This window comes from Elephantulus edwardii, unplaced genomic scaffold (assembly GCF_000299155.1).
Source record: "Elephantulus edwardii isolate Elephantulus edwardi_28Jun2011 unplaced genomic scaffold, EleEdw1.0 scaffold00095, whole genome shotgun sequence".
Classification (NCBI taxonomy): domain Eukaryota; kingdom Metazoa; phylum Chordata; class Mammalia; order Macroscelidea; family Macroscelididae; genus Elephantulus; species Elephantulus edwardii.
The window spans coordinates 6173142-6199144 of NW_006399845.1; the positions used below are offsets into that span (position 1 = coordinate 6173142).

The 26003-nt window shown below is 37.6% G+C and overlaps 1 protein-coding gene across 2 annotated transcripts in view; it reads left to right on the forward strand.

Annotated features, from left to right (window-relative positions):
* NR3C1 (nuclear receptor subfamily 3, group C, member 1 (glucocorticoid receptor)) overlaps positions 1-26003 on the forward strand; it is a 167803-nt gene that overhangs the window by 122379 nt on the left and 19421 nt on the right. For both annotated transcript variants that reach the window (XM_006891114.1, XM_006891113.1), the window contains exon 4: positions 10777-10893. In XM_006891114.1, the coding sequence (XP_006891176.1) occupies positions 10777-10893 (117 nt within the window). The remainder of the gene's footprint in view (positions 1-10776; positions 10894-26003) is intronic.

Below are 26003 nucleotides of genomic sequence, written 5' to 3' on the forward strand. Positions count from 1 at the left end.
TCTTCTCAGAGTCAGCCACAGTTTGTTATGATCCACACAGTCAAATGCCTTTGCATAGTCAATGAAACACATATAAACATTCCTCTGGTATTTTCTGCTTTCAGCTAAGATCCATCTAACATCAGCTACAATATCCCTAGTAGCACGACCCCTTCTAAATCCAGCCTGGACTTCTGGTAGTTCTCTGCTGATGTGCTGTTCCATTTCACTTGATAAATATAAGTTATCCCTCCAAGTTAGCACAGTGAAGTAAATACCCACACTCTTAATTAGTTTTAGAAAATTTACCAAAGTTGTACTTATTTATGTTACCAGCAACCCGTATCAGTAATGGTTATACATATTTTTGTGTTTAATAATCTGAGCCACTTTTCTGCAGTTGCACTTTATTCATCATGCTAACATTTTCTTTCTGATATCCTCACTAAATGTTATTATTATTAGTCTTTAACATAGGACACCCCCTTTACCAGTATCACAAAAAAAAAAGGCTCTTCTTTTCCTTCTGGAATCTTTGCATACAGTCATTTTGTGTAAATAGAAATGAGATACCCTCACCAACATACATTTTAAGCTCTCACTTTTACATGTGGTGTTATAAAACTTTGTCTTCTCACATTGCACTTTGAAATCTATTCATCTCTTTTACTTCCTCCTTTTTCCCCTTCACTTTGACTTCTCTGCATTGCTACTGAGTGTTGCTTCATTTCTACATTGCTTCGCTTCTCAACATTGATCTTTATTTTTTTCCCTTTCCTGTCATTTTAATTACCTTTTTCTTACTTCACTTATGATGCTGTAGATGTCATTCCACAACTTACGTGGTCATTACTCATTATCATTCAATACATTAATTGCATTTTCAAGTTTCTTCAGAGCTTCCAGGCTAAGATAAACCCTATGAATAGCAGTGGAGCATTACTCAATAAACTGCTGGCAAATGAACCCCTTATGTTGTAAGGGACTGAAAATGCAATAGTTGTAAAGCAGCCTACCCAAAGTAGAATCTGCCTTAGTGACATATGTGGGTTGGAGGAAAGCTTTCATCAGTGAAGGAAGCTCATTTGCTGATGTTCTAAGACCCCATATGAGAAGAAACAGATGCAGATATTAGTTTTTAATTGGAATGTGAAATGTATGAAGTATGAACCTCAGATGAACACCCTAGTCATTAGAGAGTTAAGATGGACTGATACTGGCTATCTTTAATCAGATACTCATGTGACCTATTTTGTCAGGAATAACAAAAATGACGTTGACACATTCATCATCACAAGGAATATTTTGAGATATATTCTGAAGTACAGTGCTGTCAGACACAGGATAATATCCATAGGCATACGTGGTAAATACAACTTTTATTCACATACATAGACCAACCACTAAAGCCAAAAATTAAGAAATTGAGGGTTTCTACAAGCAGGTATAATGTGAAAGTGATCAAACATGCAACCAAGATGCATTAATAATAACTCTGACTGGAATGCAAAAGTTGGAAACAAAGAAGGGCTAATAGTTGGAAAATATGGTTTAACTTTTAAAAATTAGCTGGATATGGCATAAACAAGTTTGCAAATGTAGCCAAGAAATGCATAACTAGGAGAGAACAAAAACAACAAATAGAGCCTTCAAAAACTTTTTCTAATAGGGTGAAAACAAAACCTACAGAGTGGTATAAAACATTTTGCAATGGCATTTTAGACAAAGGTCTTATAACAGAAGTTTATAGAATGCTTCAAGGCCTCCAAAAAAAAAGACTGACAAACCTATGACAAAATAGGCAAAAGACATGAAAAGATCTTTTCACAAGGGAAGACATTTGGATGCCCAACAGATACATGAAGAAATGTTCAAAATCACTGGCAATCAGAGAGATTCAAGTCAAAACCACACCCAGATACCATTTCACTTCCGTAGCAATAGAATAGTTTAACAGGACAACAAGCAATAATGTTAGAGAGGACTCTAACAATGTGGAAGGATTGAGACTCTCATGCCCTACTGGTGGGATTATAAAAATAGTACACCCACCCTGGAAAGCAGTTTGTTGTTTCCTCAAAAAGCTGAACACAGAAATCTCATATGACTCAGCTATTCCACTGCTAGGAATATACCTCAAGGGAATTAGAACTGAGATATGTACACCTATGTTGATAGCTGTGATAGTCACAATAAAAAGATTATGGAAACAGCCCAGATTCCCATTAACAAAAAAATTGATTGAGAAATTGTGGTACATTCATAGAATGGAATACTATGCAACAATAAGGAATAGCAATTTTGTAAAATATTACATAGCATGGGAGTCTAGATAACATTATGCTGAGTAAAGTAACAGTCTTATAAAGACAAATGCTGCATAATATCATTTATATAAAAATAGAAGGACAACTAGCAAGATGTATATAAATGTCCAAATGGTGAAAGGGAAATGGGAAAGGGGGTGGGAAAGGGAGATGAATGGAAATCACTAGGATAGCAGAGTTTAGTGCGTGGATTAGGGGTATGGGGGAAGGGTTAAAGACTAGGAAAGATTCAATGGGGACTCAAAAAGATGGGGTAATAGCAGGCACGGATCAATAGTAATTATATAAAGTTAGGTGTATATGAATGTATGAAACATTATACTAATGTAAATTAATTATATGCAGATGAAGATAAGTGAGTTATATGCAAATAAAAGAAATACTTGAGATTGCATAATAGAATTTTGTATAATCAATGAGTTACTAATTGCAAATAACCTTTTTAAAAAAAAAATTATAAATGGTGACTATATGCAAGGGAGTTCTGGTGTACTAGTGGTAAAGAGTTATAATTCTTACTCAAAACTATGTAATTTGAATCCACTTGCCACTTCAAAGTAGAAAACTGGGCAGCCTGCTGTCATGTGGATTACAGCCTCTGAAAACCCACTGAAGAGTCAGCTGAGTCAGCACAGACAACACATGCATGGGCTCTGCCTGATGGAATGAATGCACAATAATGAAAGAGACTACATTTGTGGAAGGAGACTTTGGAAAAGCTCAATATCAACAGTGTAGACATGAGCAGGAGTTCTGGTAGCCTAGTGGCAAGAAGTTGCGCTGCAGCCCTGAAGGCACGCAGTTTGAATCCACCAGCTGCTCCGCAGAAGCAAGATGGGCAGACTCCTCTTGGGTGATTTAACTGCCTCTGAAAACCCACCAGAGGGTCTGCTATGGGTCAGATCCTACTCGATGGTACACAACAACAAAAACAAACATGGCCAGAGGCTAACAAAAAAGATCATTAGTGTCTCATATGGAAGTTCATGACAAATGAAACAATCTACAAGAGTAAAAATATAACAAAATTTACAAAGAGCTGCAATTAGAAAACCAAAAGAGAACACTCAGCATTTCTCAAACTGAAAAACTAAACAAAAAAAAATTCAAGCTTCCAATTGAAATACTAAAGAAGTCTATAGACAAAAATGTGAACCAGGGAGCATCAAAGGCACAGAGAATATACAAGATTTGCTGTCCCAAAATAAACTGTCCAGTACAGAGCCATTTCAGTAAGTAGCCTATGTGATAAAGAAGCAATGAGGATGAAGTCCAAGATAACTTTTAAAAATTTTTTTTAATTTTTACTTTATTATTTTGTATGTGTACTGTCAAATCAGATCTAACTGGTACAGGAGGAGATTGCCCCCACTTCTCCAGCAGAGCATCTGGTATATTTGAACCATGTACCTCTGGGATTGCAGTGCAGCTTTTTGCCAGTAGGCTACCAGAGCTCCCCCAAGATAACTTTTTCCAGAGGCTTTACCTCCTGACAAAAGGCACAAAGTATATGACATTTTCATCATCCTTTGCTCTAAAGAGCACCATGGTTGTACTTCCTCCGAGACAGATATGTTTGTTCTTTAGGCAGTTCACGATATATTGAATACACTTCTCCATCATCACGAGTCAAACACATAAATTCTTTGGCCTTCTTTATTCATTATCCATTTCATATGAAGCAATGAAGAATGTCATAGCTTGGATCAGGTGCTTAGTCTTCAATCTGACATCCTTGTTTAGCAATTTCAAGAGGTGCTTGACAGCAGATATGCTCAATGCACAATGTCTTTTGCTTTCTTAACTGCTATTACTAAGGGTGTTAATTGTAGAGCCCAGTAAAATGAAATTTTCAATAACTTCAATCTTTTCTTCATCTATCATGATGCTGCCTATTGGTCCAGTGAGGAGTATTTCTATTTTCTTGATGCTCGAGTGCAATGCATAGTGCTTCATTAAAGTCATCTTCTCTTTCTAAAAATAAAGTTGTATCATCTGCATAATACACACTGTTAATTAGTCTTTCTCCACTCATGATGCCCTTTCTTCATGTACTCTAGGTTTTTCAGTTTTTTTGCTCAGTATACATATCAGATATGTATAGAAAAAGAATATGACTCAGAATCCCATCTTTCCCAATTAAATCCATGCAGTATTCCCTTGTTGTTTGAAAGACTGCCTCTCAGTCTATGTATCGATCTGTGAAAAATTAGAAATAACAACAGCTTTATTAGCTATCTGTTGCTAAATAATTGTTGTTGTTTTGTCCCTTCAAGTTGTAAGTTACACTCCAGCAGGTTTTCAGAAGCAGTAAATTACACAAGAGGAGAGTGCCTATCCTCCTCCTACAGAGCAGATGGTGGATTCAAAATGCATGCCTTTGGATTGCAGTACAGCTTCTTACCAATAGGCCATCAGCGCTTCCTATTGCTTGATAATACATTACCTCAAAAATCAGTGGCTTAAAGCAGTAAATTATTATACACAGGCTCTGAATGTCAGTAATCTGGGAGTAGTTTAGATGAGTGATCTTGGTTTAGGGACTAACATGCATCTGCATTCAGGCTCTTGATAAGGGCTGCAGTCTTCAACAGACTGGATCTTCTTCTACACTTATATTTACATAGCTTTTAGCAGAAGGCTTTAGTTTTCACTAAATGACCCTTTGCTAAGGCTGCTTTTCAGATAACACCAGGCTTCCTCCAGAACAAAAGATCAAAAAAGAGGACTTAATCTTAAATCTGACATCATTTCAATCATATTTTTCGCTCATGTAGCTCAACCCCTGATTTAGTGTTAGGATAGACTATGTAAAAGTCAAAATATCAGGAATCAGATATTATTGGGCCATTCATAGAGACTAACGAACATATCTACAATAGATATGAAACTAAAATATTTTGTAAGAAAACAAATCCTAACCAAAAAGTACCATGTGAGAGATAGAGCTTCAAAATCCCAGCCTCCACCAAGAAACTTGGTTTCACCCTCTCCAAGACAGACTTCCTTGTTTTCTTTGTGGTCCATGGTATGTTCAAGACTCTTTTCCAGCAACACACCTCAAAGGCATTGATTCTTCATAAAGTCCAGGTTCTTCGATGATTTGCTGAGCATAAAGATTGAGTAGAACAGAGAGGATACAGCCCTGATACACATTTCCTGATTTTAAAACATGCAGTGTTCCCTTATCTGTTTGGACAAGAGTTGCTTGGTCTAGATATAGCTTCCATATAAGCATAATTAAGTGTTCTGGAATTCCCATTCTTCTCATGTTAACCATTGTTTGTTATTAACCACACAGTCAAATGTGTTTGTGAAATCAAGAAAACACAATTAGAGTCTTCTGATTTTTTTTTTTAATAATTTTTCATCATATACTAGTTTACTTACAAAGCTCGCATATACTGTTTTTCACACTGGATCTTTCTCATTTCCTTTACCCACCCCTCCCTCAAATTGTGCTACCCTGTGATTAACCACAACACCCCGCTGCCCATCCTCACCCCTCTGCCCCCTGCCCTGCAATCCTCATACATGTTCTACAATAATGGTCTTATACAGTATTTGATCTTACAGGACTAAGTTAGTTCACTTAGACTAAGATACTTCTGACATTAGCAATCTAGTGTCATGGTCTCTTCTAAACTCAGTTTGAACTTGGGGCACTTCTCCTGTCAGTGAACTTCGGCCACTTCTCCTGTCAGTGTACTGTTCTGTAAACAGTATTTTGTTTGCATGTAATGTTAATGACACTGATAATTTCCACATTCTGTTAGATCACTTTTCTTGGCAATAGGAAGAAATAAGGATCTCTTCTAGTCAAAGCTGTCTCCCAAATTTCCTGGCACAGACTGGTGAGCACTTCCATCTGTTATTTGGAGCAAGTCGGTTGATATCCCATTGATTCCTGGGGTCTTGTTTTTTCCAGTGACTTCAGTGCAGTTTGAACTTCATCTTCCATCACCAGTGGCTCTTGAACTATTTCAGTGTTGACCAATACTTTTTTGTACAGTGTCTATGTATTTCCTCCATCATCTTCTTCCCCACCCCCCCACACCCCCCGCCTTCCTGGATTATTCAAGATTTTTCCGTAGTGTTTGTCAGTGTTGCAACTCCAGGCTTAAATTTCTTTTTTCGGTACTTTTGGTTTGAGAAATGCTGAATAAGTTCTTCCTTCCCTCACCCCAGCCCTTAACTCTGCCTTGCATTATAGTACTTTGCTTCATCTTCTCAAGCTGCCCTTTGAAATCTTTTGCCTATCTCTTTTATTTTGGCAACACTTCCCTTTGTTTTGGCTTCTCTGAGCTCTCTAATTTTCAGTTTCTTCTGACATCCATTTTGGTTTTTTCTTCTCTTTTAATGACCTTTTGATCTCTTCATGAATAGTATCTTTTAATGTCATCTCATAATTCATCTGGTTATCGATTCTCAGTGTTCAGCATCTCCATGTTCAACCCCTTTTCTTGAGATAATTTTTAAATTTAGGTAGGACACACTCAAGGTCATAGATTGGTTCTTAGGGATTTACTTTACTTTTCTTTAACTGCACTTTAAACTTGCACATGAGTAATTGATTTGTTCCACAGTCAGCACCTGGCCTGGTTTTGACTGCTGTTATGGAGCTTCCCCAGTGATTCTTTCCTCAGATATTGGTGAAGTCCATGTATATAGATGCCATCTGTGTTTCTTAAAAACAGCATTTTTTATGAATAAATCATTGAATGTACAAAATTCAGTCATTTGACCCCACATTTCTTTTCTCTCCCCAACTTTATATTTTCCAATTACCAATTCTTTTACTTTGTTTGCAACTTTTCCATTCCAGTCACCAATTATTATTAATTCATCTTGACTGCATGTTTGGTCAATTTCAGACTACAAAACTTGGTAGAACTTCTTTGATGTTAGCTATTGGTGCATGTATTTGAAAAAAGTTGTATTAACAAGTCTTTTTTATATACACATGGATAGTAATTCTTTATTGCTAAAAATATTTCAATGTTTTATTAATGTTGAACCAAAAATATCAGAATATGAGAAAGAAATAATTTCTCCCAACTACATTGGGAGCACCACTAAGAATCTGAAATGAAACCCTGTGAACAATTCAGACTCTACTTAGTGGTGCTCCCAATTTAGTTGAGATAAAGAAATTATTTCTCTCTCATACTTTGATATTTTGTTCAACATGAATAAACATAAGAATATTTTACATAATTATTTTTTTCATTATCTCAATAATTGCAGTACAGTGATTCAGGAATATTCTTAAATATATGCATTATATATATAGATACAACTATAGGTCTATCTGTTATTCATATTTTCACTTTATAAAGCTAGAATTATTGAACTAATGCTTCTATTCTATGCTCATGAAACTCAGAAACTTACACAATGGCTCATACACGTATTTGGCATCAGAGAGAAACTGAAACAAAGCTGAATTGTAGTCCATTACTCAATGTGTGACCTATTTCTCACATACAATTGAGCCTGATATAATTAACCATCTCTTCAAAATTGGTGTTTAAAAAGTATCATGATGTATCCTAGTTGAAAGAAGAAAAGTTTCTTCCCGTCTAAGTTTTAGCTGCCTCATTCTTAAAGAGTTCTTTGTAAAAAACAGAACCACTGAATTGATAAAAACTCAATTAAAAAAAAAACCTGATTAAAATTTTCTGTTTTCTTTAAATATTATTTATACTTGAAAAAAATATCCTGCAAAATCCTGTGAGGGCCATCCTCTCCCTCTAGTACGTTCTTGTGGTATTGGTTGTTAGGTCCCCTCAAGTATTAAGATTCATATTGACCCTGTGGACAACACCATCCTCACAATCTCCACCACGCTCAGTCTTGTTGGTGCAGTCACTCTGTCACTCCATTTTGATGAAGTTTTCTTCTCTTTCATTGGCTCTTCACTTTCCCTACCATGATGTTGTTTTTCCTAAGCACTGGCTCTTCATGACAACTTGCCCAAAATATGAAAGATGATGTTTCATCATTCTTGCCTGTAAAGAAACCCCTCATTACACTTCCTCTAAGAAAGATTTGTTTTGTTCTTTTAGCAGTCCATGGCATGTTCATTACTTTTTTCTAACATCAAAGTTCAGAGGCACCACAACTTTTTTGGTTTTCTTTATTCATAGTTTTAACTTTCAGATACCAGTGAAGCAAAGGAAAATTCCAGCATTTAGAACAGATGCTCCTTAGTAAACATGCCAATTTAACATCTTGCTCTTTAGTGCTTTCTAGAGGTCCATGACAACAGATTCCCCCAGTGCAGAATGTCTTATGATCTCTCGGCTACTGCTCCTGGGGGTGTTAATTGTGGATCTAAGTAAAATGAAATCTTTGACAGCTACTTCAGTCTTGTCTTCATACATCGTGATACTGAGGTGTAATCCATATTAAAGGCAAGCTGAGCTCTTCTCCCTTTGCATATGGTGGCATAATATTGAATTAGACTCTTTGCTTTGGGGAATCTCACCTTTTTTTTAATATATATTACTCTGATTTGTTTACAGAGTTTGAATACATTGTTTTTCACAAAAGATCTTTCCCATTTCCTTCATCCCACCGACCCACCCACCCATCAAATTGTGCAACCCTATAATTAACACCCTACCCTCCCCATCCTCATTCCTCTATTTCCACCCCTCACCCCCCACCTTGGATCCTCATACTCATTCTTGAATAATGGTTTTATACAGTATTTGTCCTTGTCAGACTGAGTTCACTCAGCATAATACTCTCCAATCCCTCCCAAGTTGGGCAGTAATTTACAAAATCATTGCTCCTGTGTGCTGCGTAGTATTCCATTGTATGAATGTACCACAGCTTCTTAATCCATTCGTTTGTGGTTGGTCATCAGGGCTATTTTCATGTTCTTGAAATGGTGAATAATGCTGCTGTGAACATTGGTGTACAATTTTCAATTTAGCCTCAGTTCTTATTTTCTTGGGGTATATTCCAAGCAATGGAATAGCTGGGTCATATGGAATTTCTATGCTCAGCTTTTTTGAGGAAGCAACAAACTGCCTTCCAGGGTGGTTGTACCATTGTACAGTCCAACCAACAATGTAAAAGAGTTTCTATCTCACCACATCCTCTCCAACATTTATTACTTGCTTTCCTGTTAAATTTTGCCACTGTGACTAGAGTGGGGTAGTATCCCATTGTGATTTTGATTTGCATCTCTTATTGCCAGTGATTTGGAGCATTTCTTCATATGTCTGTTGGCCATTTGAAGATCTTCCTCTGTGAAAATTCTTTCCATGTCTTTTGCCCATTTTGTAATTGAGTTATCAGACTTTTTCTTCTGGAGGCCCAAGAGTATTCTATAAACTTTCATTATGAGACTCTTGTCTGAGATAGTATTGCCAAATGTTTGTTCCCAGTTGGTAGGTTTTCTTTTTACCTTGTTAGAAAAAGTTTTGATGAACACAGAGATTTAATCTTTAGAAAGTCCTATTCATCAGTTTTATCCTCTTCAGATTGTACATTTCTGGCTGTATTTGGAAGTCTCTTTATTTAGTAGACTAGGGCTTCTAAGCTTGATCCCAGTTTGTCTCTTATGAACTTTATGGTTTGGAGCCTTATTCCCAAGTCTCTTATCCACTTTGAGGTATTTTTGTATATGGTGTGAGATGTGGATCCTGTTTCAACTTTGTGCAGGTAGCAGTCCAGTTTTGCCAGCATCATTTGTTGAAGAAGTTGTTATTTCCTTGTCAAATATCAGTTGACCATAGATAGCTAGGTCTGTTTCTATGTAAATCTCACACTATTTTTAGATTCATTTTCTCTCCCTTTAGTCCTCCTTAGTATCAGGTCAGAAGTCATAATAAAGTAATAATAACAGATACCTTCTGTAAAGATGAAAAACTGATTTTCTTTTTTTTAATATTGAGGTAAAATGAAGTATTTAAAATAAAAGGCATTAAAGTTGTGTTTATGATTTGGGGAACTAGACTGTATTCACATTCATGAATCTACTTAATATATAAAAAGACATATACACAGTGTGTGCTAGATTACAACACTACACAGATTAGTCTTTTGTTTAAAAAGAAATAACTTTAAAGCTAAATTAGTCAAAAGTGTGCTTCTCCTGGTGGGAGTACCTAGAAAAGAACACAAAGGGAGAGTTGTGGGATACTATTCTGTTCTCTATTTGACTGATTTCTTGGTGTGTTTACTTTATTAGACAATATATTTATGATTGTGTCTTTTTCTGCATTTTTATATGTATAAAGTAATAACTTTTAAGTAAGTATTTTCAATGTATTAAATAAAAAAGAGACCTCTTTTTGTTGATATCTCAACTTTATAATGTAGGCAGTGTAGGAGCATGCACTGTATCTTCCTCAAGGTACGTTGTACCTATCTTTAGGTTTCACTGAAGTCCTCCACAAAAGTATCTTTTAAGATAGCCCATAAAATTTTAATAGTGCTTTTATTTTCCCTATAGGACAGCACAATTATCTTTGTGCTGGAAGAAATGACTGTATCATTGATAAAATCCGAAGAAAAAACTGTCCAGCATGCCGCTATAGAAAATGTCTTCAAGCTGGAATGAATCTAGAAGGTAATATAAATAAATACCTAAAAGATTGTATTTGTCTATATCCATTATAAAAAACATACTTTCTTTTACTACTTAAGGTATATGCCAGCACATGTGCTAATTTAGTGACTGGAGTATGTATGTTTCTAACTAGCATAACGTTTGTGTTGCTGCCCCAAAAAAGTAGGAAGTTTTTTATTGTGAAAATACCACGTTCCGCTTAGTGTGTTTTATACACGTTCGATGTTCTACTTTGGTGCACAACCTCACCTTCCCTCATAAGTATTCTATGCTAATTTCTTATTTTATAGCTTATAAAAAATTAGCATAGTGTAAAGAAAAGGGTAAAGTTGGCCAGCAAATGTAGAACATGTACATTATCTGCGTATCTTCACCCTGAAACCCACAGCGTCCCTTTTCAGCAGGAAGTAGCTAAGAGAATATGCGGTCCCCTTTTCCTTATGACTCAGGGTGAAGTCTCTCTCAGGGAGGAGTGATAGAGAATGGCAAAGGATACACTGACAAAGAAGATTAATCAGAACTGGCTTTGACAAGCACTGTGGCATTTACAAGAACAAACTGGGAGGAGGGAAGAGAGAATAGTGCAACAATGAATGAGTGGAAGCCCAAAATCTCTGTAAATGTTTATGAAAATTAATAAAATATAATTATAGAAAAAAAATATAGTATTTATTCACCAACTCATTACACTGAATTTAGTACAGCCAAATAGATCCTTTAAGAAAGGAAAATATATTACACTGAAACGTTATATACTGTAACAATAATACTTTTATCTTACTCTTTATTCAGCTTCAAAACTTTTCTTAGGGTTGTATGTTTCTTTTTTGAATATGTTTAAATCTTTTTCCTGTAAGTTCCCTTTTAAAATATACTTTTTACTTGGCTATATTGTTGTTATATGCTATCAAGTCAACTGTGATACATAGTATACTACAAAATCATCTGTGACTCTTAATTGGGTATAGTTTCAGAGAGATTAAAACAAAGAGACATTAGATCAGATAGGTTTTGTTTTTTTCTATTATTCAAGTAAAGAACAAACGTGAAACTAGTTGTGTGTTTCTTATCCCTGTTTTATTTTGCATGTTTAAATAATACTGATCTCATCCTTAAAAATTTTCATCTGAAAGCTTAGAATCTATAGAAGTTGAAATTGCAAATTCCATAAAGATGGCTGAAATTAATGTAGTAGTAAACATTGTATTTAGAAGTTGTTGGCAATATTAGCGATGTCAGTCAACAAGTAAACCATTGATGGGATGGACACCAGGCACAAAATGTAATAAACAATGCTTATTTCACAGAGGTCACTGTCTAGTCAGATTGTTGTTGATCATAAAATGGTAAAGTATACCCTAAGAGTCATTGGAAGATCATTTAACTGTGTCCTGGATGCCAAGCAAGACTTCTTTGAATACATAACAATAAACCTTAAATCTAGAAGCTGAGTAAGAATGTTGTTAGTTACCATAGAATCACTGGTCCGTAGGGTTTTCAAGCTGTCATTTTCCAGAAGAAATCACCAAACCGTCTTCAAAGGTGTTTCTGAATGAATTTGAATTGCTAAATATATAAAATTCAATGCTTAACCATTTGTGCCACTCAAAGACTCTTGAGTAGTAATTGAGTGACAAATAACAGGAGAGATATAGTCAGATTTCTACTTTACAAAGGCTTATACAGAGACCAATTAAATAACTATAAAAATAATCTAGATAACAGATGGTAAACCAGGGCAAAATGAAGAAACTGTGCGGTTCTTGAAATAATAGAGACTCTTGGTGCTCTTCTAGTATACGTTGTGCATGTATGTCTAATATAAAGGTTTTTGAGTGTGGTGTGTGTCTTTCAAATAGAATCTGGTTTTCCAAACCACACATTCAACTTAACAACTGCTTACATTAGACGTTCTGCATTATGTGGCAAAAATGCCAGGTGAAATTCATTTCTATTTCTTTGCATGTTTATAGACACTAACATACTACTTGAACTTTAGGACACTCTTGTGACTTCATGGTAAGGAGTTGTACTACCAACCCAAAGACCGCAGTTCAAAAATCCACCCACTGCTTCTTGGCAGAAAGATGGAAAGTCTTCTCTCAGGCAATTTACTGGTTCTGAAAATCCATTGTAGGGCCAACTGTGGTCGACAGTACACAACAACTTAAATTTGACTGCAGAGTTGCTAACGTTTGATATGTTGAAATGTGATAACTACCCACCTTCTTGTAGATACTAAAGCTATAGAATTTAATGAAACATTCATGGAATATAAGTATACTTTTTGATGTCACAAGGGTAGCTTAAAACTGGTTAATAAAATTAGTTATAAAACTAAGATAGGTTATTTATAACTTTCTTATGTATAAGTTCTCTGCCAAGATTTTACCTTCTTTCATTTGTTTGTTCTGTACAATGTATGACATGTACTTTGTACTTAACTGCTAAAGCCAAAAGAAACAGAAGACTTCTACCAACTTCTGCAGTTTGAAATTAATGGAGTATGTAATAAAAATAAAATAATACTAACTAGACTAGAATGCAAAAATTGGGGACAAAGCAGAAAGATCAGTAGTGAGAAAATATGACTTTGGTGAAAGAAATAAAGCTGAAGATCAAATGATTGACTTTTGTGAGTTCAGTGATTTAGTCATCACAAATACCTTTTTTAAAAACCATAAGCAGGAACTATACACATGGATCTCACCTGATGGACTACACAGGAATCAGATTGACTACATCTATGGAAAGAAGGTCAGTATCTGTAGTCAACACAGGCCAGCACTTAGTGTGGAACACATCATCAATTACATATATACAAGTTCAAACTGAAGCTGAAGAAAACTAAAACACATTTACAAGAACCAAAATACAACTATGAGTCCATCCCAACTGAATGAAGAAACCATATCAAGAGCATTGAACTGTAATGACTGAAGACCATACAAGTTTGGGGATGGCATCAGTTCATCCATGAAGTAATTATCATAAATCATCATCCACTAAGAAAACAAAAAGTCATTAGAAAGACAGGAAAAACCAAAGTGGATATTACAAGAGACTCTGAAACACAATAGGTCTGAACTCTGCCCTATTCTGAGTCATTCTTACTATCCCAACAAATCTATCCCCATTATCTCAGTTACTGTGTCAGTCCAAATCATCCAGGGTCTTCCTTGCCTGCCCTGACCCTCCTCCCTTCCAAGCTTGATGTCCTTCTCCAAGGTTCCTCCTGGCAACATGCCCAAATTATGTCACACAGATCTTCAAAATCCTTGCTTCCAAAGAGCAATTCAGTTTCACCCTTTCCAGGACAGACCTGTTTATTCTCTTGACAGTCCATGGTATGTTCAGTACTCTTCTCCAGCACTATAACTCAAAAGCATTGATTCTTCTATCATCTTTAGTCCTTGTCCAGCTCTCTGATGCTTGGCAAGTAACTGCAAAGACCAATGGCCTGAATCAGGCATATCCTAATCTTTTGACTATCATTGTTGCTCTGCAGCACTCTGGAGAGGTCCCTAGCAGAAGAGGTTCCTAATACAATCTTAATGTTTTCTCTATCTGTTATGGTGCTGACAGTTGGCCCAGTGGTGAAAATCTTTGTCATCTTGATATTGATTTTCATTTCATATTAGAGACTGCAGTCTTTGACCTTCTGCAGCAAACACTTCAGTACTTCCTCAATTTCAGCAAGCAAGGTTGTGTCATCTACATAACATAGGTAGTTGAGAGTCTTTCTCCAATTCTGATGGCATGTTCCTCCTCATACAGGCTAGCCTTCCAAATGACCTGTTTCGCATACAGATTGGAAAGTTATGGAGAAAGGATGCATCCCTGACACACTTATTTCCTGATTTTTGAACCATGCAGTGTTTTCCTGCTCTGTTCTGACAACTACTTCATGGTCCAAATATAGGTTTCTCATGCGCACAATCAAATGTTCTAGGATTCCATTCTTCTTAAGATCAGCCACAATTTGTTGTGATCCACACAGTAAAATGCTTTTGCATTGGCTGGCATAGAAGACATATGAACGAGAGGCAATGGTAATGAAGGAGGAAATTCAAGCTACTCAGAAGGAGTTAGAAAAACCAAGTCCCCAGGATTTGATGGAATACCAAATGACGTATTTTAACAAACAGATACAGCCTTGGACATGCTCACCGGAGTGTGCTAAAAAATCTGGTGGACCACTTCTTGACCAACTGATTGGAAGAGATTGATATTTATTCCCATCCCAAGAGAAAGATGATCCAAAAGAGTGTGGAAATTATCAAACAAAATTACTAATATCACACACAAGCAAAATCCTGCTGAAGATTATCCAAAAATGATTGGAAAAGCAAATCAACAGAGAACTACCAGAAATACAAGCTGGGTTTAGAAGAGGCTGTTGCAAATGCAAAGGCACTAGAACATAGAGATGCAAAAAACAAAGGGAAAAAATGCTGAAGTAAAAGAGATGAACAAAAGAGTTAAAAGGGCAACTTAAAGAACATATAATAAAGTATTATAGCAAAATGTGCAAAGTGCTGGTATTAGAAAACAAAAGAGAAGAACATGCTAGACATTTCCCAAGCTGAAAGAAATAAAGAACAAATTCAAGCCTACAGTTGCAACATTGAAGAAGTTGATGGGCAAGATACTGAATGCTGCAGTAAGCATCAAAAAAAAAGATCAAATGAACATATAAAGAGTTACAGTACTGAAAAAATTACACAACACTGAACCATTTCAGGAAGAAGCCTAAAAACCAATGGTAACGAAAAAAGAAGTTGAAGCAGCACTGAAACTATTGACTACCAGAAAGATGTTTACTTGTATTTTATTGACTATGCAAAAGCCTTTGATTGTGTAGATCATAACACTTTAACGGGTGACATTGAGGGAACCCTAAAACATTTAATTGTGCTCATGTGAAGCCTGTTGATACACAAAAAACGTTGCCAGAACAAAAGAACACTGTATGGTTTAAAACTGGGAAATTTGTGTATCTAGGTTGTACCCTTTTTTCCAATCTATACAGTTAGTCAATAAAAAGATGAACTATATGACAAAGAATATGGCTTCAGGATTGAGGGAATACTCATCAATGATGTACATTATGCAGATGACACAACTTTGCTTGCCAAAATTGAAGAGAATTTGAAACACCTCCTACAGAAGATAAAAGTTGACACCCTTTGATACATATTACATGTTATCATTAAAAAATGAATTCTCTACTGGACCAATAGGTAACACTGTAATAGAAAAGATTAAATTTGTCATTGCTTTCATTTTATTTGGGTCCACAAACAACACCCATCGTAGAACATGACAGATCATGAGAATGGCACAAGATAGGGCAAGGCTCAGATTTGTTGTTCATAAGGTAGCTGTGAGTTGTAGTTGACTTGGCAGCACCTAACAGTAGCATTTTATATATTATTCTGGTGATAGTACATTATCTTGACTTGCAGTACTATGATTTTCCTCTTATTTGCATGTATTTATATTAACTAATATATGCTGGGCTTTATGAAGAGAAATGTAGCATCAGGATTAGAGGCAGACTCATCAACGGCCTACATTATGCAGATGACACAGCTTGCTGAAACTGAAGAGGAATTGAAGCACTTGCTGCAAGGTCATGGACTGGAGTCTTCAATATGGATTGAAGTTCAACCTCAATAAAACAAAGATTCGCACCACTGTACCAAATGGCAGCACCATGATGGATGGAGAAGAGATTGAGGTTGTTAACAGTTACAGCTTGTTTGGCTCCACAATCAACACTCTTGGCACCAGCAGCGAGGAAATCAAAAGAGAAATTGCATTGAGAAAATCTACTGTCAGGGACCTCTCTAGAATACTGAGAAGCAACAATGCTAGTCTCGAGACTGAGGTGCACCTGATCCAAGCCATGGTCTTTGCAATCACTTGCTGTGCATCAGAGATCAGGCATTAATGACTAAGGATGACAGAAGCATTGATGCCTTTGAGTTGTGATGCTGAAGAAGAGTCTTGAACATACTATAAGCCACCAAGAAAACATATAGCTCTATCTTGGAAAGGGTAAAACCAAGTTTCTCCTTTGAGGTTTGGATTTTGAAGCTCCATCTCATGCTTGGAAAGGTGGAGGGACAGCACAGGAGAGGAAGACCCCAGATGAGATGGATTGATAAAGTAGTTAAGGCATTGAAGGTAGGTGTGTCATAGTGAAACTGGCTCAGGACAAGGTAGGCTTCAGAGGTACTGTACCTAGGCTTGCTATGAGCTGCAGGTGATTCAACACACATAACAACAATTTATAATTTAAAATACTTTCACATACTTTTGACATGTAACCAGGAGGGACCAGTCTTTGGAGAAGGATATCATGCTTGGAAGGGTGAAGGGACAGTGCAGGAAAAAACGAACCTGGATGAGATGGATCGACACAGTAATTGGGGTAATGAGGGTAGGGGTGTCAGAGACAGTGAGATTGGCTCAGAATAGGGCAAAGTTCAAGAGTGAGTGTGTATAAGGTTGCTATGAATCATAATCAACTGGATGGCACATAACAATAATAATTTACATAGAGAAAGATGCTCCTTCAATGGAAAATACAGTATAATATGGTGATAAGATGGATAAATAAACATACCGTAATAGTAAGATAAATCTTTGGAGACTTAAACAGATAATACTTTCTGAGCAGTGCTTCTTCTTCCATAATATAAAAGAATTATTTATTCAGAAGAAAGAAGACCTATCAACTACAAATAATGAATGATTTTTAATGATCAAGTTACTAAGTGCATTTTCTATTTCTTTTCCCTCATTTAGTTAAAGAACAACTGCTGCTCCTATTTGCCCTTAACTCAATAAAAGACAAAGGAGTAGCACTGGTACCATTTCCAAATAAGTCTCACAGAAAATCTGTTAGATTTTATTTCTAGATTTTTTGAATGTATATTATTTAAATGTACTAATTGAGTTTGTATATGAATACAACTAAAAGGAAAGTTGTATATTTTGTTTAAATACTCTATTAAAAATCAAATACATAATATCTGTATCAGAATAGCATTTTACAAGAGAGCACTGGGGGCCTAGTGGTAAGGAGCTGTGCTGCCAACCCGGAGGCACACTGGGTGAATTGATCTGATGCATGCGAGAGAAAGATGGGCAGTCACCACCTGTGTGATTTACTGCCTCTGAAAACCTTCTGGAAAGTCAGCTTTGAATGAGTTTAAACTCAATCGCACGTAACATCAATAAGACATGGTAGACATTGGTGTACATTCTTGACTCTAAGAGATTATTTTGGACCCTCATATTGTAAAATATACTTTAGCATACATCCAAAATTAACCTTCGGTTCACTTTAAACTGCTTGAAAGGACAAAGTTGTTCTACATTAGATGTTAGATGGCAAATACCATGTCATTGACAATCTAATTCTACCTAGAAATGTTTAACTAAAATCTTCATTAGATAAATATTCTTTCTTTGTTTTGATTTAGGCTTATTTTTCTTTTTTTATGGTTTTAATGTTAAGTCATGGTTTTGCTTGTGTGTGTGAGTGTTGATATGTACACATGTGTGCTGCAATTAGTAGCATGGTTCAGTTCCAAAGATAAGTCTTTATACAAAAAAATAGTGGAATTTTTTTTTACATCATTACATAACTGAAAAATTTTGTCATTGTATAAACTACTGAGAATTATGAGCTAGCCAGCTTTGTACATAACCTTTAACTATCATGGCCAGAGTTACTCCTTCTTTGCACCTTGCACACCATTACTGCCAAATGCCTGTATTTAATATGGTACATATTTGGGTAGGAGGTGTTTTATGTTGAGCAGATAATTCCACAGCTAGACTATATGAAGAAGAATGTAGCAACAGGCTTGGAGAAAGATTCATCAACAGCCTACATTATGCTAATGACACAATTTTGTGTATAGAATACTAGAAGCTCTTTTGGCAGAAGATCAAATACTGCAGATTTCAGTATGTGGATTGATTACATCTCAACATCAAGAAAACAAAAATTCTCACCACTGGGCCACTAAGCCACACCATGATACTGTTGTTATTGTTGCATGCCATCAAGTCGCCCAAAACTAGATTGAAATGGTCAGTGATTTCATTTTACATGGGTCCACAATCAACACCCATGGGAGCAGCAGGTAACAGATCAAAAAGACAAGTTGTTCTGGGTAAATCTACTGTCAAGGTCCTACTGACAGTACTAGAAAGCAAGGATATCAGTTTTAAGACTAAGATGTACATGACTCAAGCCGTATTATTTTCAGTAACTACACATGCATGTTAAAGCTGAACTCTGAATAAGGAAGACCACAGACTAAAGCCTTTGAATTGTAATGTTGGCAAAGAGTCCTGAATATACCATGTCCTGCCAAAAGAACAAACAAATCTATCTTGGTAGAAGTTCAGCCAGGATGCTCCTTAGGAGCAAAGTTAGTGAAACTTGGTCTCAGATACTTTGGTCATATTATCATTAGGAAGTACCAGTCCTCTTTTAGAAAAAATAATTCCCTCAATGAGATAGATTGTCACAGTGACTGCAACACTGGTTTAATTAAGCAGGAAAAAGATTGTGAGGATGATACAGGATAGCGTAAGGTTTCTCTTGTTCATGAGGTTTCTATGAGTTGATGGCACTGTTAAACAATAATAATTAAATCACCAAAAGTAGCAACTTCTTGGTATTGGTGAGGCAGTGTTTCTATCTGTTGTTCAGAGGATCGCTATGAATCATAGGGATGACCAAGGACAACCTACTAATGTTTTGCTATTATCACATCAAAGAGCAAGATAATAAGATAAGGTAGGTGCTAAGCTATTAATTGCAGCAGGTATTTGTGTATGGCAGACTATAATGTTTAAGAAAGGTAATAAATAAGCCAAAGAGCTTTGGTAGTGTAGTCCATAGCATGTAGCACTCCTAACCAAAGGTCTCAGGTCTACAGTGGTTCTAATCCACTAGCACTTCCTCGGGAGAAGGATGGACAGTCGTCTGCCCTTCTGTACAGTCTCAGAAACCTAACGGAGGGTCGGAGGGTCGATACAAGTTGCAATCATCTTGTTGCCAGTGTGTAAGTGAATAGATAAGACAGTCTTTCATCTTTTATATGTCTTTGGAAATAGTCCTGTTTATCAGAATGTTTTCTGTAAACAGCATAGTTTCACATTAGCAGAGTCACTTTGCAGAAGCTGTTAACTCTAACATACTTTGGACATGTTGTGAGGAAGGACCGGTCCCTGGAGAGGGATATCATGCTAGGGAGGGTGGAGGGACAGCGCAGGAGAGGAAGCCCTCTATGAGGTGGATTGAATCAGTGACTGGGATAATTGGGATGGGAGTGTCAGGGACAGTGCAATTAGCACAGGACAGAGCGGAGTTTAGGGCTGTTGTACATAGGGTCGCTATGAGTCGCAAGCGACTCAATGGCACATAACAACAACTCCTAGAGTCCAATTCTCATACTGGTAGAGTGTTTATCAAGAGGCAATGGTGATGAAGGAGGAAGTTCAGGCTGCTCTGAAGGACTTGGCAGAAAATAAAGCCCCACGAATTGATGGAATACAGATTGACATATTTCAACAGATGCTACCTTGGACATGTTCACCAGGTTGTGCCAAGAAATCCGAAGGACAGCTACCTGGCCAGCTGACTGGAAGAGATCCATATTTATTCTCATTCCAGAGAAAGGTGACCCAACAGAGTGTGGAAATTACTGTACAATATCACATGCAATCAAAATGCCATTGAAGATTATCCAGAAACACAGAGCTACCAGAAATAAAAGCTGGGTTTAGAAGAGGCCATGACACTAGAGACATTATCACCAATGTCAGATGGATCTTGGCAGAAAGCAAAGTGCCAGAGACATGTCTATCTGTGTTTTATTGAGTATGCAAAGGCATTTGACTGTATGGATCACAACAAATTGTGGTTAACCTTGAGGAGAATGCGGATCCCAGAATACTTGATTGTGCTTATGAAAAACCTGCTTGGACCAGGAAGCAGTCCCCAGAACAGAGCAGGGAAACACTGCATGGTTCAAAATCAGGAAGGGAGTGTGTCGGGGATTTGTCCTGTCTCCATACCTTTTCAATCTATATGCAGAACAGATCATTCGGGAGGCTGGGATTTAGGAGGAATGTGGCATCAGGATTGAAGTAAGACTCATCAACAACCTACGTTATGCAGACAACCTTGCTTGCTGAAACTGAAGAGCACCTGAAGCCCTTGCTGCAGAAGGTCAAGGACTGTAGTCTTCAATATGGATTGAAGCTTACCATCAAGAAGACAAAGATTATCACCTCTGGGCCAGTTGGCAGCACTGTGATGGATTGAGAAAAGATTGAGGTTGCTAACTGTTACAGCTTGCTTGGCTCCACAATCAACATTCTTGGCACCAGCAGTCAGGAAAACAAATTTTAACAAATTGCTTTAGGTAAATCTGCTGTCTGGGACCTCTCCAGAGTACTGAGAAACAATAATACCAGTCTAGAGACTAAGGTGAGCCTGATCCAGTTCATGGTCTTAATAATTACTTGCTATGCATCAGAGAGCTGGACAGTGACTAAGGACGACAGAAGAATTGATGCCTTTGAGTTATGGTGCTGGAGAAGAGTCTTAAACGTACCATGGACTGCCAAGAAAACACATAGGTCTTTCTTGCAGAGGGTGAAACCAAGTTTCTCCTTGGAGGCTAGGATTTTGAAGCTCCATCTCACATACTTTTGGAATGTAACCAGAAGGGACAAATCTTTAGAGAAAGACATCATGCATGGAAGGGAGGAGGGACAGTAGAGAAGAGGAAGACCCTGGATGAGATGGATTGATAAAGTAACTGGGGCAATTGGGGTAGTTGTATCAGAGTCAGTGAGACTGCCTCAGAACAGGGTAGGTTTCAGAGCTTTTGTGCATAGGGACACTCTGAGTCACCTTGACAGCACCTAACAACGACCTGTATTACATAAATTTTAAAATCTGTTTTTAAGGTAGCCTGTCTTCACTGCTTTGAAGTACATGTAAACAATAATCACAAATATGTTTATATCATTTCAAATTATAATCTAAAATATAGCTTTGTTTTTAAACTAGGCATGTTGAAGTTTTTAAAGCTAATTAAGGTTACTTTTCCTATCTGAAGGAAGAGAAGTGAAGCCATCAGAGACTCAGATGAACACTTTTTTAGAGACCGTTTATTGACTGCTAATATGCAGCAAAAGTACCTCCAATGTTGTGCTGCTAACTAAAAAGTCAGTGGTTAGAATCTACCCACTGCTCTGTTGGAGAACGAGAGCAGCCCTCTTGTGTTGATATCCAGCCTTGGAAACCTGATAGAGGGTCACTATGGGTGGTAACTGACTCCATGGCAGTGAGCTTTAATCAGCTGTGTGCTCCAGTAAACTAGAAATATATATAGTAAAATCTAGTTTATTAGATATATGCATAATAAATAAAAAAAATAGTGATGGTTTAACTAATTTTTAAAAAGTCCTTTGCTGAGAACACTTTGAAAATTTGTACACCTTTTCTTCCAGTCTATACAATTGAGTTTGCCAGTGCTTGTGATGGGTATTCACAAGCATCCGGTAATACAGAATTAGGTTTCTCTAAGCTGATTGTGGAACAGACCACCAATTACTCATATGCAAGTTCAAGCTGAAGCTGAGGAAAATTAATCCAAGTCCACAGGAACCAAAACATGACTTTGAGCCTATCCCACCTGTATTTTAGAACCATCTCAGGAACAAGTTTGTGGCCTTGAACACTAATGAGCGAAGACCAGATGAGTTGTGGGAGGATATCAAGGGTATCATCTTGGAAGAGTGCAAATGGTCATTGCAAAGATGGAAGAGGAAGAGAAGACCAAAATGGATGTCAGAAGAGACTCTGAAAATTGCACTGTAGCACAGAGAAGCCAAAACACAAGGAAGAATTCAAGATACTAAACAGTTGAATAGAACATTTCAAAAGGCAGCACGGCATGACAAAGTAAAATATTACAATGAAATGTGCAAGGAGTTGGAGTCAGAAAATCAAAAGTGTCGAACTCGCTCAGCATTTCTTAAGCTCAAGGAACTGAAGAACAAATTCAAACCTTGAGTTGCTATAATCAAGTATGCTTTGGGCAGAATATTAAATGATCCAGGAAGTATTAAAAGAAGATGGAAAGAATATACTGAGTCACTGTATCAAAAGGAATAGGCAAACACAGAAGAATTTAATGAAACAACATATGATCAAGAGCCTATGGTGATGAAGGAAGAAGTTCAAGCTGCTTTGAAGGAACTAGCAAAAAATAAGGCCCCAGGAATAGATGGTATCCCAATTGAGATATTTCAGCTAACAGATGCTGCCCTGGATGTGCTCGCCATGTTGTGTCAAGAAATCTTGAGAACAACCACTTGGCCAACTGACTGGAAGAGATCTATATTTGTTCCTATCCCAAAGAAGGGTGACCCAACAGAGTGTCGAAACTATAGAACAGTGTCATTGATTTCACATGCAAGCAAGATTCTACTGAAGATTATCCAAAAACTACTGGAACAGCACATCAGCAGAGAACTGCCAGAAGTCCAGGCTGGGTTTAGAAGGGGTCGTGGTACTAGGGATATTGTAGCTAATGTTAGATGGATCTTAGCTGAAAGCAGGGAATACTAGAAGAACGTCTGTCTGTGTTTCATTGATTATGCAAAGGCATTTGACTGTGTGGAGCATAACAAACTGTGGCTGACTCTGAGAAGAATGGGAATCCCAGAACACTTGATCATGCTAAAGAGAAACCTATACTTGAGCCAAGAGGCAGTCGTCAGAACAGAGCAAGGAAACACTGCATGATTCAAAATTAAGAAGGGCGTACGCCAGGAATGTGTCCTCTCTCCATAGCTTTTCAACCTGTATGCAGAACAGATTACCCGAGAGGCTGGGCTCTATGAGGAGAAATGTGGGATCAAGATTGGTGGAAGATCTATCAACAACCTGCGTTATGCAGATGACACAACCCTGCTTGCTGAAACTGAGGAGGACCTGAAGTGCTTGCTGTAGAGGATCAAGGATTGAAGCCTCCAATATGGATCGATGCTCAATGTCAAGAAAACCGATTCTCACCACTGGACCAATTGGCAGCCTCAGGATGGATGGTGAAGAGATTGAGATTGTTCACAGTTTTAGTTTGCTTGGCTCCACAGTCAGCACTCTTGGCACCAGTAGCCAGGAAATTAAAAGACGTATTGCCATTGTCTGCTGTTAGGGACCTCTCTAAAGTACTGAAGAGCAATGGTATCTCTCTGGAGACTAAGGTGTGTCTGGTACAGGCCATGGTCTTTTCAATCACTTGTTATGCATCAGAGAGTTGGACAATGACTAAGGCGGGTAGAAGGAGAATTGATGCCTTTAAGCTTTGGTGCTGGAGAAGAGTATTGAGGGTACCATGGACTGCTAGGAAAACAAACAGATTCATCCTGCAAAGGGTTAAACTGGGCGGCTCCTTTGAGGCAAAGATTCTGAGGCTCCGGCTAGCATACTTTGGGCATGTTTTAAGGATGGACCGGTCCTTGGAGAACAGCATCATGCTTGGGAGGGTGGAGGGACAGTGCAGGAGGGGAAGGCCCTCTACGAGGTAGATTGATTCAGTCACTGGGGTAATCGATGGGTGTACCGGAGACGGTGCAATTGCCACAGGACAGAGCAGGGTTTAGGGCTGTTGTACATAGGTTCGCTGTGAGTCGCAATTGACTCGATGGCACATAACAACACCAACAACAATCTTGCTATTGTCGACTGCCTTTGAGTCAAGCATGACTCATAACAACCCTAGCAACCCTATGAACAAAAGGCCTGAAGCCCCTGTACAACTATCGACATTTATCAAAGTTCATAGAGTTTCCCTAATTAATCAGTGGTTTAATGGTAAGAAACTGTGATGTAATCCCGAAGGCACAGGTTTTGAATCCACCAGCCACTCAACTAGGGAAGGATGGGCAATCTCCTCCCATGAAATTAACTGCCTGTGAAAACCCACTGGAAGGTCAGCTATGAGTTGGTTGCAACTCAGTGGCATACAACAATATAGGATTAGTTGTTGTTTTTATGTGCTGTCAAGTCGCCTTTGACTTATAGTGACCCTATGTACTACAGCCTTAAACTCTGCTCTATCCTGTGCCAATATCACCATTTCTGACACACCTACCCCCATTACACCAGTCACTGAATCAGTCCACCTCATATAGGGTCTTCCTCTCCTGCGCTGTCCCTCCACCCTCCCAAGAGTTTCCTTCTCCAAGAATAAGTCCCTCCTTGCAATATATGCAAAGTATGTCAGACGAAGCTTCAGAATCTTTGCCTCCAAGAAACAGCCTGGTTTAACCCTCTACAGGATGAACCCGTTTGTTTTCTTAGCAATCCTTGGTATATTCAGTACTCTTCAACACAACAGCTCAAAGGCATCAATTCTCCTTCTATCCTTCCTAGTCATTGTCCAACTCTCTGACAAGTGATTTCAAAGACCATGGCCTGTATCAGGCACACCTTAGTCTCCAGAGTGACACCATTGCTCTTCAGTACTTTGGAGAAGTCCCTAACAGCAGACTCTCCCATGGCAATATGCCTTTTAATTTCCTGGCTGCTAGTGCTAAGAGTGTTGACTGAGAATTAGAGACAGTAAAAAATTAAACTGATTAAAAAATATTAAAAAAATAAAACCAAACACAAAAGCCCTCCAATGCGTCATTTTCTTTTTTTTAAATTTATTATTAATTTCAATGAAAATTTAGAGACTTTGGATATCTATTCATTCATTATTGCACTTGTCTCCCCTTCCAACCCTCCCCCTTAGTATACTACCCTCTTGGAAAAGTAAAAGAAAAATTCTTTCATTGTTCTACAATCCCTCCCCAGAGGTCCACTCCACTATACATTCTTCGCTCCGGACTCCTTGTAATGACAAAAATCCCTAATAATTTTCCCTCTTAAACAGTTTTCTCTCTCATCTGTTTCAGTGCAGTATACATTATTGAACCCATCCTCCTCAGTTTCCCCCAACCCCGATGTCAGTCCTGCTTTACAACAGTGGCACCATGCAGTATTTGTCCTT